General features: G+C 43.0%; 1 protein-coding gene across 1 annotated transcript in view; it reads left to right on the top strand.

The window, feature by feature from the left end:
• The first annotated feature begins 1,217 nt into the window (after window positions 1-1,217).
• UBE2H (ubiquitin conjugating enzyme E2 H) overlaps window positions 1,218-19,650 on the top strand; it is a 58,071-nt gene continuing 39,638 nt past the window's right edge. Inside the window, exon 1 of the mRNA XM_089676917.1 lies at window positions 1,218-1,597. Within this exon, the coding sequence (XP_089533043.1) occupies window positions 1,545-1,597 (53 nt within the window). The 5' untranslated portion in view covers window positions 1,218-1,544. The remainder of the gene's footprint in view (window positions 1,598-19,650) is intronic.

A 19,650-nucleotide genomic window follows, 5' to 3' on the forward strand; every position in this document is an offset into this window, starting at 1 on the left:
GTCTGCTCGAAAACCTGCCAGATGGGTGTGATCGGAATGCCTGTGTGAAAGGGGCCTTCAGTGTCACTTTAAAGTGAAGCTGTTGCTTTGTCCTTTGCGTAAAGCACAAGCTCACCCTAGGCCCTGATCACACCACGGTACCATGTATTGGTGTGTTAATTCTGAATGGCAACCCAATGCATCTTGCCAACACCGTGTGCTGCAGTGTGCCAAACACATGATCATGTGCTGTGTGTGGTGAGGGGAGTCACGTGTGTGTTGTTACAATACATAGTACATGCACCTTTTTTGGTGTGATAGGATACCCCATTCATATGAACAGCTGCCTAACGCAACACATGTCAGCATGTGGCACAGAGGTAAAAAAAATGTAATGGGTTAGTTCACCTTTATCAAAAACCTGCCTATGCAGGTAAGGGGTGGCTGTAAATGAAAACAAACTGTGCAGCTTTGGGTACAGTTGAATAATGCCCTTGCTATAGGTGTAGGCCATTTACATACCTCCTGAAATCTGACAGGCATACTCTCAGGGCATTGCTAAGTGAGGCCTAGTTATTACTTCTCACCTCCACCATCTCACAGGAGTGCGCTCTTTCCCTGATTCAAAACCCCCTCAAATGCTCTCTCTTTCCCCTGGTGCAGTAGCTCTGAGCTCAACATTTGGGAGCTGACCTTTGTGATGCGGGGGGGTGAGCAGTAATGACTATGCCTGACTCCTGGGAGTATTCCAGTCAGGTTCAGGAGGTATGTAAATGGCCTACACCTATAGCAGGGAATTATGCAGCTTCAGTCAGCGCTAAGTAGTTTATTTTTATAGACAGATACCTCTTATCTGCAAAAAGGAGTTTTTGGTGAACTATACCTTTAATATAAAGGAAATATTTAGTTCAGATTTTTTTCAGGGTATATGGAAGTAGAATAGAGAGTGGCCCAGGATTACTGCCAGCAGCTGTTCAGTGAATCACAATACAAAAACAAACCCAAAGCTGACACACCCTGCCCTGCGATACTCTGTCACACTTTGTCAAACAGTGAGGTGCTGCCACAGGACTACAACTCCCACAATTCCCTGTGCCCCGCCATCTTTAATACAACTCCAAAAACCAGTTCCATGTATACGGACTGGAGCGCCGTCCTTCCAGAGCGAGGCTTGGAACGCAGGTAGAGTCCCCGCCCGCCCGCTTTGACTCCGCCCAGCCTGCTCTGTTTTTAAGTCCTCCTCCGCGACCGGCGCGTCACTGTTGGTGGGGGTCACGTGACAGGGGGTGCTCGTAGTCGGTTATATTATTGATGTATTGAAGGGGAGTCCCCGGTGAGCGGAGGAATCTGCTGCAGCGGCAACAGGAGATCGCGGCTGGGGGGGGTAACCGACGTGTTAGGCCCCGGGCCCCAGCCGCCTGTAGAGGCACCGAGCGAAGCAGGAGAGGCCCCCGGGGGAGGAAGAGCGCCCCTCTTTTATTTGTCTGTCGCCGACTAAATCCCCAGAGGGAGCTCAGGGCCAGTGTACCCGACGGAGAGGGACACCCCGGGGGGGAGCTGGAACCATGTCATCTCCCAGCCCGGGCAAGAGGCGGATGGACACGGATGTTGTCAAACTGTATCCTTCTGGAAGGTGTCGGGGTGTCAGGAGGAAGAAGGGGGAGGGGGTGACACCATTGTACGGCCGGTGTTGTGTCTGCTGCCATCTTCCCAGCTCTATCACCGGGCTCAGGAGCTGGATCCTTCTCCATAATGCCTGCCTGGGGCTTATTATCATATACCCCCCCCCCTTCAATCTCCCTCAAGAGACCCCCAACCGGGGGGGGGGGGTCACACATCTGTACTGGGGGAGGTCTCCTGAACTGGAGCCTGACAACTACTCTACAGGGCCTCCCAGTTTTGGGGGGGGGGGGGGGCATGGCTTGTTTGTGTAATCTGCATGGGGGATGGGAAGGGGGGCAGAGGTAAGTTCTAACTGTCCTCACTGGTCACTTCTTTGTCATTTGTGACGTCACCTCTCATCAGGCTGACAACACAGGACCTGCTGCCTCTTCTCTTTTCTACACTTGTCTGTTGTCTGCTTTTGTTTTATTTTTGTAAAAGTTTTTTAGTGTATTGTTGTCTGAGTGTTGTCAGTGTTGTTATTATGGTCTGGATGCAGCCATATGGTGGTCTGTGTAGGAGCAGATGATGTCATCTCTGCCCCCCCCCCCCCTTCTATGACTCCATAATCCTGACACTGTACTTCTATACAAAAGCAGCCTGGCCTCCCTGTGTCAGCCTGTGCAATGACATCACCTTTATAAGTGTGTGCATGTATGTGTATATATGTGTGTACGCACACACACTCACCTTGGGGGTTGAGTTGCACAAATAAACAAATCAGACTTCCCAATCAGGCAGGCTCCCTACTCACTGCTTCCATAAATCAAATCAAGAGGCCTTGCACATCTCTTGATTTGTTTTCTATATGTATTTATGATATGTTACACTAATGATTGTGCCTGCGGGTCCCGAGACGGCCAGGCTCAGGGTGTACAGGCGTTCCAGGAGTCCTGTCTGATACCCCCAGATCTCTTCTTTGTTCCTGCCTATCTCCAGACACAATGAGTTAGGAAAGTGTCATCGCATTAAATGAACACAAAGAATCCGATTGGACTTGTCAGGTCTGCAATGCAGGACTCCTCAGCACAGAAAGGGTCACCTGTCTCCTCTCGATTGGTTTGAGACCTAAAGGAAATATTCCAATCGATGAATCTGGCCTGTGTTTAATAGGCTTTGTTAAAGTCTTCTGTCTCTAACAGGCTTTCAGCTTGTATTAATGTGTTCTATATAGGTAGTTGTCTATTTCCAGCCCCAGGCCTATGGCACTTGAGGGGTTAACCAGGCCCCGTGGCTCATATTCTCTATATCGGGCCTGCCTGGCACCAGTGGCTTTAAAGGGGCTGTCAGACCTCAGCTGGAAGGGGGTGCTTGTTGGGAACTTGTATTTTCTTTCCATCCAGCAGCCCCCCTCTCCCCTGTGTATTGGTAAAGGACACTGGTGTTTTTGTCTTGTGGCTTTACTATGAAAGGAAGTGTTGTGAAGACGTTTGATGGAACAGGCAGAATTATTTGGGGGGGTAAAAATTCAAAGTTAGGCCTAAGCTGTGTTCAGTTCTTGTGCTGTAGGTTTTTTGTTGTTTCTATTTAGGTACCTTTGTTTTGCTTTGGCTCTATTTGGGTGCTTTTGTTTATATTTGAGTTCTTTGGTTTTTTTAATATTTGGGTACTTTTGTTTATTTTGGAGATATATACATTTTGTTTTCTCTTGTAAAAGCTGACAAGTTGTTTAATTTTGGGGTGGAAATGTTTTGGGCTTTGTAATGACAACCAGCCTACAGAAATTCTGACTCATTCCCACAGTCTTTTTTTGTCTCACCTCTGGAACTAGTTATGTCATTGTGTGCTTCTAGAATATAAAACCTCATCTTCTGGGTGATCTTTATACCTGTAAACGATCACATGCGTTTAGGTGTTAAGGTAGGTGCTTCCGTCATCTGTCGCCTTGAATAGTGTACCTATGTAGGGAAAAGGTCAGTTTGGTATGTGTTTAAAAGACCTGGAAATTATCTGATGTAAAAATGCTGCCCCCACCCCCCTTGTCTATAACTTCCTTATTAAACTGTTGCATATTACTAGAGCAGGGCAGGAGTGCTGAGCTGCTTGTTTTGTCAGCTTGCTGTCATACGATTGGCTGGTCTGTTACTACCCGGAAGCAGGGAGAGAGGACGGGCCAAGCAAACAGCTGATCGAGTGACAAAGGAAGGCGTTTTGTATACTGTGGCAGACTAGCCATGCAGGATATGTGTACAGAGTTGTAAAATCTGACTTTTTTTTTTTTTTCTCTTTTCCTTTTTTTGTGCTGCTTTCACAACCTTGGAATGAAACCTTATGAAAGTAAAAATGCAAAAACACTGCTGAGAAAAAGTAGCATACAATGGTCATCAGTAAGTTATGAAAGCATCACTAAACACTACTTAACATAACATCCTAATTGCGCATTCTGTCCTAAACTACAACCATTTATTAGAAACTGCAAATGTCTTCAACATACGGTACCTTTTTATTTTTTCATAAATGTTATTTCCACGCACTGCCCATGGATGCCGTTGTCTCTTCATTTTTATTTTTGAGTACAAGTATTGTATGTTGGAGTCATATGCACTACCCTTCTCAACTACAAATCTAGTATCCAATGCGCATGCATATTAGTTTTAGCTGGTTCTGTGTGGGCAGACTGGTTTTAGGTGTCAGCTTTGGCAACATGTGCTACTGTAGTCCATCTCAGGAGTGTGCAGAAGAGGGTGGATATACAGCTGGACCTTGTAGGCTAAATGTAGCAACCTTCAAAACTCAATACAAAAGTATATTTTTGGGATGTGCCAAACATCGCTATTAGAAGGTAAAACGATTGCAACAAAGGAATGCATTTGAATTTTTTTTTTTTTTTTCTTTTCAGTTTAGTGAATCTTGTACTTTGAACTCCTTTGCAAGCCAAAATGACGATTGTTTCAGAGTTTAAATACAGGCTTAGTTTTTAAAAAACAATTCTATATGTGAACATAAACTGTTTTTGTACGCTTTTGCTGCATATTTCTTTCAATCTGAAAACCTTAGCCTATTATGTGTAGGAAATTGCATCCTATAGCATGTATGTGTAGATAATTCAGTAGTGGTGCACCGAAATGAAAATGTTGGTGCCGAAACAGATACCGAAAATTCAGAATGCATGTGGCCGAAAACCGAACCGAAACCAAAATGTCTGCGTATGTGGGGGTGGGGAGGCTCCAATATTTTTGTGTTTTTTTTTTTTTTTTTTTCTATTTTTTAACTTACGATTTTATTGCGATCTCATAGGGGACAATTGTCCCCTATGTGATAGCATATGAGTGGCAGGTCCTCTTTGTTGGGGAGTGGGGGTGGGGGGCAGTATGTGCAAGGAGAGGGCAGGAGGGGAGTAGTGTATACAGAGAGGCTCCCTCACTGGCTGTCACTATATGTCAGTGCTGGTTTTTAAATGCAATTGCCTGCTTTTTTTTTTTTTTTTTTTTTCACTATAGCTCACAGAATTGGCTGTCAATTTCCCCGGAGCTTAAGGAAACTTTCTTTCATCTCAAGAAATAAACTAAAAGGAAACTTTTTTTGTTTTTGTGTTTTTGTTTTTTTTAGGTGGGGTGAAAGTGACAGCTAATCCCAATCGTATGCCAGCCAGTCACTGCATACATTGCTCCTCTCCTGCTTTTCTCTGCCGCCCCCCCCCCCCCCCCTCACATCTGTCGTACACAGTCTCCTGTATCTGCTAAATTTTTCCTATTGGTAAAATTCTGATAGGGCTATTTTCGGCCAATATGTTTTCGATGGCTGAAATTTCGGTGCATCCCTATAATTCAGGTATCACATTGGTAGTAGCCTGGGTTATGGTACAGACCTGCAGATACATTCAAAATGCATGAGGTTTGAGTATCTTGTGAGCACCAGCAGGTCTGCTGATAGAAACCGTACACAAAGTTAAAATTCATAATTTTTGAGTTAAGTGCTTATAATGCTTCTAAACTCGAAACCACAAATGTGTATTGTAGCTTACCAGTCTTGATGATCCAAATCAATAACATCCAGTCTATTGGAGGAGCAGTGTAGTCACCCTTGTCATCCTGGTCAACTGGTGTGCTAGAAGAGGCAGATGCCCCTCAATGCATATTGCCCTAAACGTTAGTAACACTCGGTACAGCAACAAGCTGCCATGTATTTCAGCCTGTCATAGATTCTGACAGGCTGGTGGCAGTGGGGCTGTTTGTTATATCTGCCTTCAGGTGCTCACAAACACCAGGATTTGACACACCATACTCCAGACTGCCATGTGCATGAAGCCCGTATCCTGTTCCTGTGTAAAACTGCGCTATTGGTGGAGAGCAGGGAACTTTATGTAGAGGGTGAAGGCCCGCTTTAAAAGATATTTACTGTTCTGGAAAAAGTTTTACTGGCCAAAGTGAAGGAAACTCTCCAACAGTAACAGACAGAAGTAGAAAGGCTTCTTTTAGAGTTCAGCTCCAGTTAAATTCTCTCTTGCAGTGGGGCTGTGCCTTTACTGCAGGGGTTAGCTGCTGGTTTAGGTGTAGGGGGCATGGAAAAAAAAAAATGGACTTACCTGTTCCTTGGTGCTGCTAGATTAGTCCCCATGGCATCTTCCCTGTGCTCCAGCTGTCTAGAAGTCCTGACATCAAGAAGAATGCAAGGTCCATAGCCCTGCATTGGTCCTAAGGATGCCAAGAAGCAGTCCAGAGCATAGAGTGGTGCCATCTGTCGGAAACAAAGGATCGGGTAAGTAGAGGCATCTTTACTCTGCCATAGACCTAAAAAAACCAGTTATCCCTTCCAGTGGAGACACAGCAACACTGCAGAGGATCATTTCAGATTTATTTTAGTTGGGCTTTATATTAAGTAGGGGAATGCGCAAACCCTATGTCAGCTTTTTTTTTTTTTTTTTTTTTTGCTTGCTTTTCAAGATTTTCCCTGGCTTTCTATCTGGTAATAACATTTTGGCCAAAACGAAACAGAAGTGAGGGGAAATCTCTCCAACGTAGCCTCAAATAGCATTTACATTACAGAAATGACACCATAGCGCTAAACAGTGACTCAAAGTTGAGTGTCACAGTGACGGACTCTTCATAGTTATCCTGGCACAACCAGGAATGCTCTGCCAGTGCATCCCTCTTCAGATTGGGGAATCTTATCTGACAAGCAGTGAAACAAAAACAAAGGATGCAGAAGAAGCCTAGTGCATTACCCAGTAACCATTTTATTAAAATGAAAAAGAACCGATTACACACTCACAAATTGCCATAGGCAAGGAAGCATAACATGCACAAATTCCATTTGGAAGAAGGTCAGAATATAGGAACGATAAAACAAGACCCAGACTTACAGTGGGTATAAAACCTCTACACACCCCTGTTAAGATGTCAAGTTTTTGTAATATAAAAAGATACATTATTTCAGAACTTTTTCCACCTTTAATGTGACCTATAAACTGTTCACCTCAGTTGAAAAACAAACTGAAATCTTTTAGGGGGGTGGAGGGGAAATAAACAAACAACAATAATGTGGTTACATAAGAGTGCACACCCTCTTATAACTGGGGACATAGCGTGTACAGAATCATGTTAAATAGGAGTCGGTACACGCCTGCCATCATTTTAAAGTTTCTCTGATTAACCCCAAATAAAGTTCAGTTGTTCTAGTAGGTCTTTCTTTACATTTTCTTAGTTGCATCCTACAGCAAAAGCCATGGTCCGCAGAGAGCTTCCGAAGCATCAGAGGGATCTCATTGTTAAAAGGTATCGGTCAGGAGAAGGGTACAAAAGAATTTCCAAGGCATTAGATATACCATGGAACTCGGTGAAGACAGTCATCAAGTGGAGAAAATATGGCACATCAGTGACATTACCAAGAACTGGGCGTCCCTCCAAAATTGATGAAAAGACGAGAAGAAAACTGGTCTGGGTGGCTGCCAAGAGGCCTACAGCAACATTAAAGGAGCTGCAGGAATATCTGGCAAGTAATCGCTGTGTGGTACATGTGACAACAATCTCCCATATTCTTCATATGTCTGGTCTATGGGGTAGAGTGGTAAGACGGAAGTCTTTTCTTACGAAGAAAAACATCCAAGCCCAGTTAGTTTGCACAAACACATCTGAAGTGTCTCAAAAGCATGTGGGAAAATGTGTTGTGGTCTGATGAAACTAAGGTTGAACTTTTTGGTCATAATTCCAAAAGATGTGTTTGGCACAAAAACACTGCACATCACCAAAAGAACACCATACCCACAGTGAAGCATGGTGGTGGCAGCATCATGCTTTGGGGCTGTTTTTCTTCAGCTTGAACTGGGGCCTTAGTCAAGGTAGAGGGAATTATGAACAGTTCCAAATACCAGACAATATTGGCACAAAACCTTCAGGCTTCTGCTAGAAAGCTGAACGTGAAGAGGAACTTCATCTTTCAGCATGACGACCCAAAGCAAACATTCAAATCAACAAAGGAATGGATGGAAGAAGATTAAAGTTTTGGAGTGGCCCAGCCAGAGCCCAGACCTGAATCCGATGGAAAATCTGTGGAGTGATCTGAAGAGGGCTGTGCACAGGAGATGCCCTCACAATCTGGCAGATTTGGAGTGTTTTTGCAAGGGAGAGTGGGCAAATATTGCCAAGTCAAGATGTGCCATGCTGATAGACTAATACCCAAAAGGACTGAGTGCTGTAATAAGATCAAAAGGTGCTTCAACAAAGTATTAGTTTAAGGGTGTGTACACTTATGCAACCATATTTTAGTTTTTTATTCTTTCTTCCCTCCACCTTAAAGATTTCAGTTTGTTGTTCAACTGAGTTGTACAGTTTATAGGCTACATTAAAGTTGGAAAAAATTCTGAAATTTTTTTTTTTTTTTTTTTTACATCACAGAAACCTGACATTTTAAAGGATGTGCAGACTTTTTATATCCACTGTGTATAATGACATGTTTCAGGGGACAGAGCAGCAGTAGCAGTGTCTACTTCAGTGATTTCCAGCTTCCGAGGGGCATTGGCTGGGTATGGAATTTGTAGCTGGACCAATGTAACTATGTAAAACGTGGCAATGTCTGGAATTATTCTTTAACAGGCTAATTTGCATACCTAAATTAAAAAAAAAAAAAAATGCAGGTTTTTAAGGACATTAAGGCCCCCTTCACACGGGGCGGACTCAGATTTGATTAGCAGGGGATCTGTCGCTGTTCCTCCGCTGATCAGAGTGGATGGATGACAGGTCCATGTCTGCTCAGTTCATGTAGAGCAGACACAGACTGAGCCTGCTCTGCTTTATGGGCTTCTGGGAATAAACGGATTCCACTGCCGATTAACAACAAATTGCCCTCTGATCTGCCAATCAGAGGGGGAAGCATCCCCTTCCCTTTATCTGATTGGAGGTAGGTGAATGGACCATGGAAGTGATTGGACCATCTGATAAGGTTTGCCTGAAAAACTTGACAGGCAGGCAGACGTGATTTCACCCACTGTGTGAAAGGGGCCATAGGGTTTTTATTTGGTGGGTTTAATGACAATGACGGTTGTTCTTGTATACGGTGATAAATGCAAAAATGTAACATAATAGGTTTTTCCAAATTTTAATAAAGGTAGTAATATTCATAATAGTGCAACTGTATATGATGGCTAAGCTGGCACTGCAGATGAACTTTGCAGTTAAAGGTGTCCGTGTTCATCAGTAGGCTAACAAAGTGTTAAAGTGGTAATAAACCTGAAACTAAATTTAATAAATTGCAGCTTACTGTTCATTAGATGAGGTGGCTGCATTCTTTTAGTATTTTTCACCTGGTGACCTGGCCAGTAATACACCACCTGTATTAGAGTGCCCGCACTCAGAATGAATGAGCACAGGGGCACCATTGGACAACAGCATTGGCTTCAATTTGACAGTGTCTAAATCTGCTGCTACATCCAACAATCCCCTCCTACAGACTGTCAAACTCCAGCACACACTTTAGAATTGGTTACAGCAACCGGTTTTTTTTTTTTTTTCTTCCCTTTTGGGATAAAGGTTTTGCATAAATAAGCTGATCATTATTCGTATCCCTGTCAGTGGTAAATGGATCACCTGGTGAAAGCTTAAGAAAGGAATAGCTTAAAAATGAAAACTAATACAACTATCACATCTAAGAATTGGTAAGCTGCAATATAATTGTTTGCTTTGGGCTAAACACCACTTTAATATTTGTCAGCAGAGCCTCCAACCTGCATGTGATCACTGTCAGGGCTGACATAGTGATCACATGATTGGGAACCAGTTGGACAGGTTCACAATTGTCAGCGGGGACCCCAACTGTCATTGACGGTCAGGATTGTGAGCCAGCAGTCATGCAGTCAAGTGTCAGCTGCTGCATCCCATTGGGGAGAACGTTTATTAACATAATTATTATTCTATTGTAAAGCGCTGAGCAAACTGGCGCTATATAAATCCTGTATGATATATATATAGCGCCACCAGTTTACGCAGCACTTTACAATATAAAAGGGGACAGTAGATTTTCAACACAATACATATCACCAGCACTGTGTCGAAGAATGCTATAATACAAATTGAGGGCAGGAAGTGGTTAAACAGACAGATACTTTACCTATTTCTCAACCCACTACTTTTTTTTTTTTTTTTTTCCCCCTCCATCACAGTCTCAAAATACTATGTAAACTCCATGTCAGATGGTGGCGAAGTTTACACAGGGCTGATAATATCACACTGCCTCTGTCATGTAACAGCATTCAGGCCTGGCAGTTGGTCCCTGAGGCCTAAATACTGCATCATGGGGGGAAAGTATAACACTCTGATTTTAATATTTCCTTTAGGCTGTGGTGGTGGCACCTCCAAAAGTGTCAGCAGCTCTGCCATACATTGACACTATGGCTCAGAATATTTGTCGGAGGTGCACTTCCTGTTTGATGCATTTTGAGCGTTTTACAGAGGAGTTTTCTTTCAGTGTATATTGACGACATCACAAATAATTGCAGAAATCCCTTAACCTCTGCTACATCTTTAAGGTTGGCTTCACACTGACCTGCTGTGGGTTAGCTGCACTTTTCCATAGACTTCTGTTATGTCCTGCGGTTTTGGTGCATATTCTGAAAGTGCACGAAAAGTCCTGCATCAACACCATAGGACATAATAAAAGTCTATAAAGCACAGCTAACCTGCATAAAAAACACTGATACACTGGCTGCAGCCACAGCGCAGCAGATCGGAGTGAAGCTGCCCTTAAAGTTTAACAGTGTGACCGTAGGGCATGAAATTAGAAGATTTTGTGGGACTTTCAGATTTTATTTTTTTTATTTTCAACAATGCATGTCAAGACTGAACAAGATGTTTCTAGCACCTTGTCTTCCACTTAAAATTTTTGAAGCTGTTTATAGGAGGATTATTTGATTGTGGTTTTTTTCTTCCCCCCCCCCCCCACTCTTTTTAGGCATTGTTTACATGAGTATAAAGGATAAGCATTTGCTTTGCATTATTGAAGCCTTGTAAACACTTTGTAAAGTCAAGGCACTAACTAAAAAATAAGAGTGATTGTGTTGCTTTGCTATTCTGTGATCACCTCCCAGGCTTCTCTTGGAGAGGATAAAAGCTTGCAGCACCCATTTACTTTCACAGGCACTTTGCTGCAATGAATGTTGGCTATGTGTTTAAAAAAAAAAAAAAAGTTAAAGGTTGAGTTCACTTTTTTTCAAATAATAAATGCTAATCTTTTGTGCAGGTAAAAATGTGCAATATTTTTATTTTTACTTGGAGCCTAGAAAGCATTGCACCCTTGATCAGCAGATCACTGGTGCCATGCAGGAGCCCTGCAGACCTGTTAGTGTATCTGTGTGCTCATTCCTCGTATGGGCAGGAAGAGAATAAACTACTACAGGGCTCAACAGTGCTGTGGTAGTTCATTGAGAACTACAAGCAGACAGCTGCAAAGGCTGTTGGGACTTGTAGTCTTACATTAGCTGGCTAGTCACTGTATGCAGCAGAGTGCCAGTGTGAACAGGTTACATGTTACATCCAAAAAACGGGTGGACATAAACATGTTTCCAAAGGTGAACAAATCTTTTTATAAATGCATATTTGAACAAGTGTTTCTTTTTAATCCCTAAGTAAACCTTACTGCCAGATTTTTTAGTTATGTAAATTTGACCTCTGCAGGTCTTTGGTGTAGCAATTTACCCCAAGTGCAGAATTTAAGCATTTTAAAAAATCTGAGACTGATTTTTGTAGAATAGGTTCTGAAGTATCCATGTATACGCTGTGCTTTTCAGTTTGTCATTGATAGTGTTCCTAGTATTGTTCCCTACTGAGCATCAATTCTGTGCTTATGTGGGCCATTCCAAAGGTTAAAAAAAAAAACACAAAAGTGTGTTAAGGATTTTTAAAAAATGTTGATCATCCATTACAGAAATCTTCTGGTTTTGGTCCAGGAGAAGACCAAACAAGTTACCCTGGGTAATTGCGTAAATATGTTATTCTATGCACGAAGTTGCAGACTCCCTCATCAGGGCATCTGTAGCAGGGAGGTGTCAGTTTAGTAAGAGATGGGCTAGATTACAGACCCATTGAAGATATTTCCCATCTGTGGTTTACATTATAGGGCTGGCAGTTTGGGTACACGGGAGGGATAACCTCACACAAACATTGAGGAAGTAAATTCCCGATCTGTGCTGCATCCCTGATCCAGCTTCAGTTTGACAGTAGCTCCCAGCTGGAGCCTCGCTGTGAACACAGGAGCTGGTTCTGGAACGCAGCACTCAGACGGGTAAGTTATTTCCCCACTGTGTGATGTAAGCCCACCTGTTGTGTATGGCAAGACTCTCTGCCAGCTATGCGTGATGTAAGCCACAGATGGGGAAACGTCCCCATTGCATGTGTAAATAAGACTGCTTCTTTCCTAAACTAGTAGGAGGTTGCAGTGGGCGTACAACTGTCCTCAGGAGATAAAAGCACTCCGTGATTTGGCATGGCATCCTGTAACTTCCAGAAGTGATCACAGGAACACACACTGATCATGGCAGCAGAGATCTGCTTCCATGTTTGCAGTGGTCAGTTTAAAACGGACTTAGGAGAACTGGCAGGATTAGCAGATTTTTAAATAGATAGAATAATTAACAATTTAAGGGGCTAGAAAAAAACTACATGGATATGCACGCACACCGTCCTCTTTCATAGGTACACCTGTTCAATTGCTTGGAACACAAATTGCTAATCAATCACATGGCAGCAACTCCATGCATTTAGGCATCTAGATGTGGTGAAGACGACTTGCTAAAGTTCAAACCACGCATCAAAATGGGGAAGAAAGAGGATTTAAGTGACTTTGAATGTGGTGTGGTTGCTGGTGCCCGGCGGGCTAGTCTGAGTATTTTAAAAACTGTTGATCTACTGGGATTTTCATGCACAACGATCTCCAGGGTTTACAGAGACTGGTCCAAAAAAAAAAAAATCCAGTGAGAGGCAGTTGTGTGGACGAAAATGCCTTGTTTGTCGGAGGTCAGAAGAGAATAGACAGACTGGTTCAAGATGATGGAAAGGCAACCGTAACTCAAATAACCACTCTTTACAACCAAGGTATGCAGAATACAATCTCTGAACACACAACATATTGAACTTTGAAGCAGATGGGCTACAGCTTCAGAAGACCACTCCTGTCAGCTAGGAACAGGAAACTGAGGCTACAATTCGCACAGGCTTACCAAAATTGGACAATAGAAGACTGGAAAAATGTTGCCTGGTCTCTGAGTCCTGATTTCAGATGGTGGGGTCAGACTTTGGCGTAAACATGAAAGCATGGATCCATCCTACCTTGTCAATGGTTTAGGCTGGTGGTGTAATGGTGTGGGGGATATTTTCTTGGCAAACTTTGGGCCCCTTAGTTCCAATTGAGCATTGTTTAAATGCCACAGCCTATGTGAGTATTGTTGCTGACCATGTCCACCCCTTTATGGCTACAGTGTACCCATTTTCTGATGTCTACTTCCAACAGGATAATGCACCATGTCACAAAGCTCAAATCCTCTCAAACTGGTTTCTTGAACATGACAATGAGTTCACTGTACTCCAATGGCCTCCACAGTCACCAGATCTCAATCCAATAGAGCACCTTTGGGATGTGTTGGAAGGGGAGATTCACATCATGGATGTGCAGCCAACATATCTGCAGCAACTGCGTGATGCTATCATGTCAGTATGGACCAAGATCTCTGAAGAATATTACTGACACCTTGTTGAATCTATGCTACAAAGAATTAAGGCAGTTCTGAAAGCAAAAGGGAGTCCAACCTGATACCAGCAAGGTGTAACTAATAAAGTGGCCGGTGAGTGTATTTTTAATTTTATTTTGTGGAATGACATACACTTTAACATTCTGTGTTCTGCACTTTCTACATGGAGACGGCAGCCATCTTTGTCAAAGCTTCCAACAAGGACGGTTAACAAACACGAGTCGCATTATGGAACCTCACTTAAATCTCCTGAGACTAGCAGTCAGAGGGACAGTGCTCTCCCACTGCAGATATACAGCTATGAGGCTGCTGACCTAGGAGTACCAGGGTGTTTTCACTCAGCAGGAGCGGCGCTGCTATTTTTTAGGAGAATTCCAGATATAAGTAAAGTTTTGTGTTCAGGTTCACTTTAAAATCTGTTCATCGCTAAATGTTTGGGTCATCTTTTGCGCTGTTTGGTGCTAAAACAAGCCGTCTGGAGATGCAACCAGTAAACTGATTTGCTACACAATTATCAGTGTTGCATTCACACTTTATTGGCCAGCTGAACTAGTTTAGTCTCTCATCTAAATAGACATTAAATAAGGGTTTGGCTCTTCAGCATTTCCTTTGACTGCTGACCTGTACAATGTTATTAATTGGTCTATCTAGAGACAAAACTTTTTGTATTTTAAATACAGTAGGGAATGGGTAAAACCTTTTTTTTTTTTTTTTTTATGTCAGGTTTTGTTTCCCAGTTCAGAGATTTGCCTTCACTTGTATTGTGGACACAACTGAAAGTAAGGAAATCAATCCAAAGTGAGGAACAGTTGTCACCCCTAACAAGAGCTTGAATGGAAAATTTCCCCTTCACCAGTTCCTGGCGACAACTCAAAACTCTAGATTCCCCCTTATGTTGGACATGGTGGCACTGGTCACCAGGACATACAGTCATGGCCGAAATTGTTGGCACCCTTGATATTTTTCCTGAAAATCAAGTATTTCACACAAAAAAGGTATTGCATTAACACATGTTTTGCTATACACATGTTTATTCCCTTTGTATGTATTGGAACAAATATAAAACAGAGGCAGAAAAGCAAATATGACATAATGTCACACAAAACCCCAAAAATGGGCTGGACAAAAGTATTGGCACCCTTAACTTAATATTTGGTTGCACACCCTTTGGAAAACATAACTGAAATCAGTCGCTTCCTATAACCATCAATAAGCTTCTGACACCTCTCACCCGGAATTTTGGACCACTCTTCCTTTGCAAACAGCTCCAGGTCTCTCTTATTGGAAGGACACCTTTTCCCAACAGCAATTTTAAGATCTCTCCACAGGTGTTCAATGGGATTTAGATCTGGGCTCATTGCTGGCCACTTCAGAACTCTCCAGCGCTTCTTTGCCATCCATTTCTGAGTGCTTTTTGACGTATGTTTGGGGTCATTGTCCTGCTGGAAGACCCAGGATCTTGGACGCAAACCCAGCTTTCTGACACTGGGCCCTACAGTGCGACCCAAAATCCTTTGGTAATCCTCAGATTTCATGATGCCTTGCACACAGTCAAGGCACCCAGTGCCAGAGGCAGCAAAACAACCCCAAAACATCATTGAACCTCCACCATATTTTACCGTAGGTACTGTGTTTTGTTCTTTGTAGGCCTCATTCCGTTTTCGGTAAACAGTAGAATGATGTGCTTTACCGAAAAGCTCTATCTTGGTCTCATCTGTCCACAAGACGTTTTCCCAGAAGGCTTTTGGCTTACTCAAGTACATTTTGGCAAACTGTAGTCTTGCTTTTTTATGTCTCTGTGTCAGCAGTGGGGTCCTCCTGGGTCTCCTGCCATAGCGTTTCATTTCATTTAAATGTCGACGGATAGTTCGCGCTGACACTGATGCTCCCTGAGCCTGCAGGACAGCTTGAATGTCTTTGGAACATGTTTGGGGCTGCTTATCCACCATCCGGACTATTCTGCGTTGCAATCTTTCATCAATTTTCCTCATCCGTCCACGACCAGGGAGATTAGCTACAGTGCCATGGGTTGCAAACTTCTTGATAATGTTGCGCACTGTGGACAAAGGCAAATCTAGTTCTCTGGAGATGGACTTGTAACCTTGAGATTGTTGATATTTTGCCACAATTTTGGTTCTCAGGTCCTCAGACAGTTCTCGTCTCCTCTTTCTGTTGTCCATGCTTAGTGTGGCACAGACAGACACACAATGCAAAGGTTAAGTGAACGTCTCTCCTTTTTATCTGCTTTCAGGTGTGATTTCTATATTGCCCACACCTGTTACTTGCCCCAGGTGAGTTTACAGGAGCATCACATGCTTGTAACATTCTTATTTATCCGCAGTTGTGAAAGGGTGCCAATACTTTTGTCCAGCCCATTTTTGGAGGTTTGTGTGACATTATGTCGAATTTGCTTTCTTTCCTCCCTTTTTTTGTTTTGTCCCAATACACACAAAGGGAATAAACATGTGTATAGCAAAACATGTGTTAATGCAATACGTTTCGTGAGAAATACATGATTTCCTGGAGAAATATCAAGGGTGCCAACAATTTCGGCCATGACTGTATATAGAGTGAATCACTTTAATTGCTGCACTTTGTTCCTGCATCCTGTAGGACTTAATGCACACATATGCTTTGGCCCACATGTGTCAAATTCTGTTTTCAATGTGTCCAGAAGACCCAGGTGCAGCAGCCAGCACTGCTACAAAATCTTACAGGATGAAATATGCAACGACTGAACGCTGTACCAAGTGGTAATTGATGCAAGGCTGTGTCTTGAGTTCAGGGATGTATGAATGGAACGGTCTTTTATAATGGGGAGTCAAGGAAACGTTTACCACTCCAAACCTCAAAGTGTGGTGGCATGGAGTCCGTCACTCCTCCACACATGGTTCAGTATAAGTCAACAGAGAATCCACACATTGGTGAGATCTTTATAGCCAACGTTTGGTGACCAGCTTCAGCACATGGTCCCACTGCCAGGACCACCCCTCTGACATGTTTCACCCAATGGGATTAATCCTAGCGGTCGCCCTAAGATGAGAAGTATGTTAGGACCACAGAGCACCACCTCTTATCACATAAACTGCTTCTTGCCCAGCTACAGTACATTTACTGTGGGTGGCATGAGCAGGCTGGATCTTATACATGTACTTCTTCCAGCCTTTTTCTGGGTTAGAGGCATGTCTGTTGCTAAGCCCCGTTGTCACAGGTTACAGCAGATCTCAGCCAGGGATTTATGGCCGAGACCTGTTATTTGTTTACAAACACACAGGGCTCTGTACACAGATCAGCGTTCTGGTGGTTTCTTCTCCCTGCAAAAGCCAAAATCTTGCATGAATGAGCAATTGTCAGTTAAAGTTGTACAGTGCTGAATAGCAAAAAGTGCCCTGGTCATGAAGGAGGTAAAACCTACTGGAGGTCAACTGGTTAAAATAAGCAGAAAGTGGTCTGCAGTCTGCAGAGAGAACTGGGCAGGGATAAGAACAATGATCCATAACTGTGCAGCTGAGTATATGGTAAATTATCAGCTCAATCAATTTTTGGTAGGATCAACAGACTATTTTTTGCACTTGTTAAACATGTTTAATTCCTTCATTGGTATATATTTACATACCAAATGGAAGCAAATAAGAAATGTTCTTTAATGGCGTTTACACTTTATTGTAATGTGTGTTTTTGACCATTTTGTGTTCTATAGTATCAGTCTGTTGTTGGTTTGACTTTTGAATAGTATGGTCTTTCCTTGTCAAAATAATAGTTTATACATTTTTGCGAGGGCTTGTCCTCATTGCTTGGTTTCATTGTATGGCTTAAAATTAGGAACAGGTGTTCTTGAAAAGCTGATTGGTGTTGAGCAGCTGACTCATCTGGTGCAAGGCTTTCCCACAGTTGATGTTTCGAGCCATATCTATGCTGGGTTACTGTCCTTATATGGCTGTCCTGTCCATAGCACCAATGACAAGAGACCAGCAGTAAAAACACAGACATGGCCTTGAGCCGGGAACGCTCTTGCACGTCTTATTAGCCCTTTTTTTATGTGAATTGTTTTCTGGGTGCATGTAACACTCCTTCAGCAGATGTGTGGTGGCCTTCGTGCGCATTGGTCTGGATTTTAAAAAGTATGAGTTTTTAGATGTCATGTTCAAATCCACTTGTTTTTGTATGTGCATTAAACAGAAACATAACCTTGAATTCTAGATGAACAATCTGTCACTTGAAGCAAAGGGTAATGTTTCCGTATGGCAGCACAAGTGTTAAACTAATTAGGGTGGATATGTTGAATGTGGCCTAGAATCCTGTAGCTCTGCAATAGAAGTGAAACAGTCAGGTGCAAGGTTTACAAGCTGTGAAGAAAGTTTAACTCCTGCAATCCAGCAGCCATGACTGTAACTAAAAGTATCGCTGATATCTCCTTGGTGTTTTAACTAGCAACTGTAACATACACTATATTGCCAAACTTATTGGGTCAGCCCTCCAAATCATTGGATTCAGGTGTTCCAATCCCCTTCATGGCCACAGGTATATAACATCAAACACCTAGGCATGCAGACTGCTTTTACAAACATTTGTGAATGGGTTGCTCTCAGGAACTCAGTGAATTCAAGCATGGTACATGACTGTTTGCCACCTGTGCAATAAGTCTATCCATGAAATTTCCTTGCAACGAAGTATTCCACGGTCAAATATTAGTAGTATTATAACAAAGTGGAAGCAACTGGAAACAACTCAGCCACGAAATGGTAGGCCATGTAAAATGACAGAGCAGGGTTCAGTGCATGCTAAAGCGCACATTGCGTACAAGTCGCCAACTGTGTGCAGAGTCAATGGCTAAAGACCTCCAAACTTCGTGGGGCCTTCCGCTTAGCACAACAGTGCGTAGAGAGCTTCATGGAGTAGGTTTCTGTGGCCGAGCAGTTGCATCCAGGCCTTACATCACCAGGTGCAATGCTAAGCATTGGATGCAGTGGTGTAAAGCATGCCGCCACTGAACTCTAAAGCAGTGGAGATGCATTCTCTGGAGTGACAAATCGCGCTTCTCTGGCAATCCGATGGACATGTCTGGGTTTGGCTGTTGCCAAGAGAACGGTACTTGCCTGACTGCATTATGCAAAGTGTAAAGTTTGGTGGAGGGGGGATTATGGTGTGGGGTTGTTTTTCATGGGTTGGGCTTGGCCCCTTAATTCCAGTGAAGGGAACTCTTAAGTCATCAGCATACCAAGACATTTCGTACAATTTCATGCTCCCAACTTTGTGGGAACAGTTTGGGGATGGTCCCTTCCTGTTACAACATAACTGTGTACAAAGCGAGGTCCATAAAGACATGGATGAACGCGTTTGGGGTAGAAGAACTTGACTGGCCTGCATAGAGTCCTGACCTCAACCAGATAGAACCCCTTTTGGGATGAATTAGTGGAGACTGCGAGTTAGGCCTTCTCGTCTGACATCAGTTCCTGACCTCACAAATGTTCTTCTGGAAGAATGGTCAAACATTCCCATAGACACCCTCCTAAACCTTGTGGGCAGCCTTCCCAGAAGAGTTGAAGCTGTTATAGCTGCAAAGGGTGGGCCAACTCAATATTGAACACTACACACTAAGACTGGGATGCCATTAAGGTTCATGCAAAGGCAGGCATCCCAATATTTTTGGCAATATCGTGTAGGCTGATAAACTATTTAGTTTTCTAATCTGCAGCTTTGAAAACCCACATGGTCATCCCTTCCTTGCTTGGCATCCTCCATCTAGTAGTATATGATGTAAAGCTATGTTATTCCGCAATGATTCTGGTTTGTGAGCTTACAGATGTAGCCCAAACAGTCCTCTGTGATTTAAGCCC

This window comes from Staurois parvus, unplaced genomic scaffold (assembly GCF_062004578.1).
Source record: "Staurois parvus isolate SC_StPar_1 unplaced genomic scaffold, SC_StPar_1.0 ptg000175l, whole genome shotgun sequence".
NCBI lineage: Eukaryota > Metazoa > Chordata > Amphibia > Anura > Ranidae > Staurois > Staurois parvus.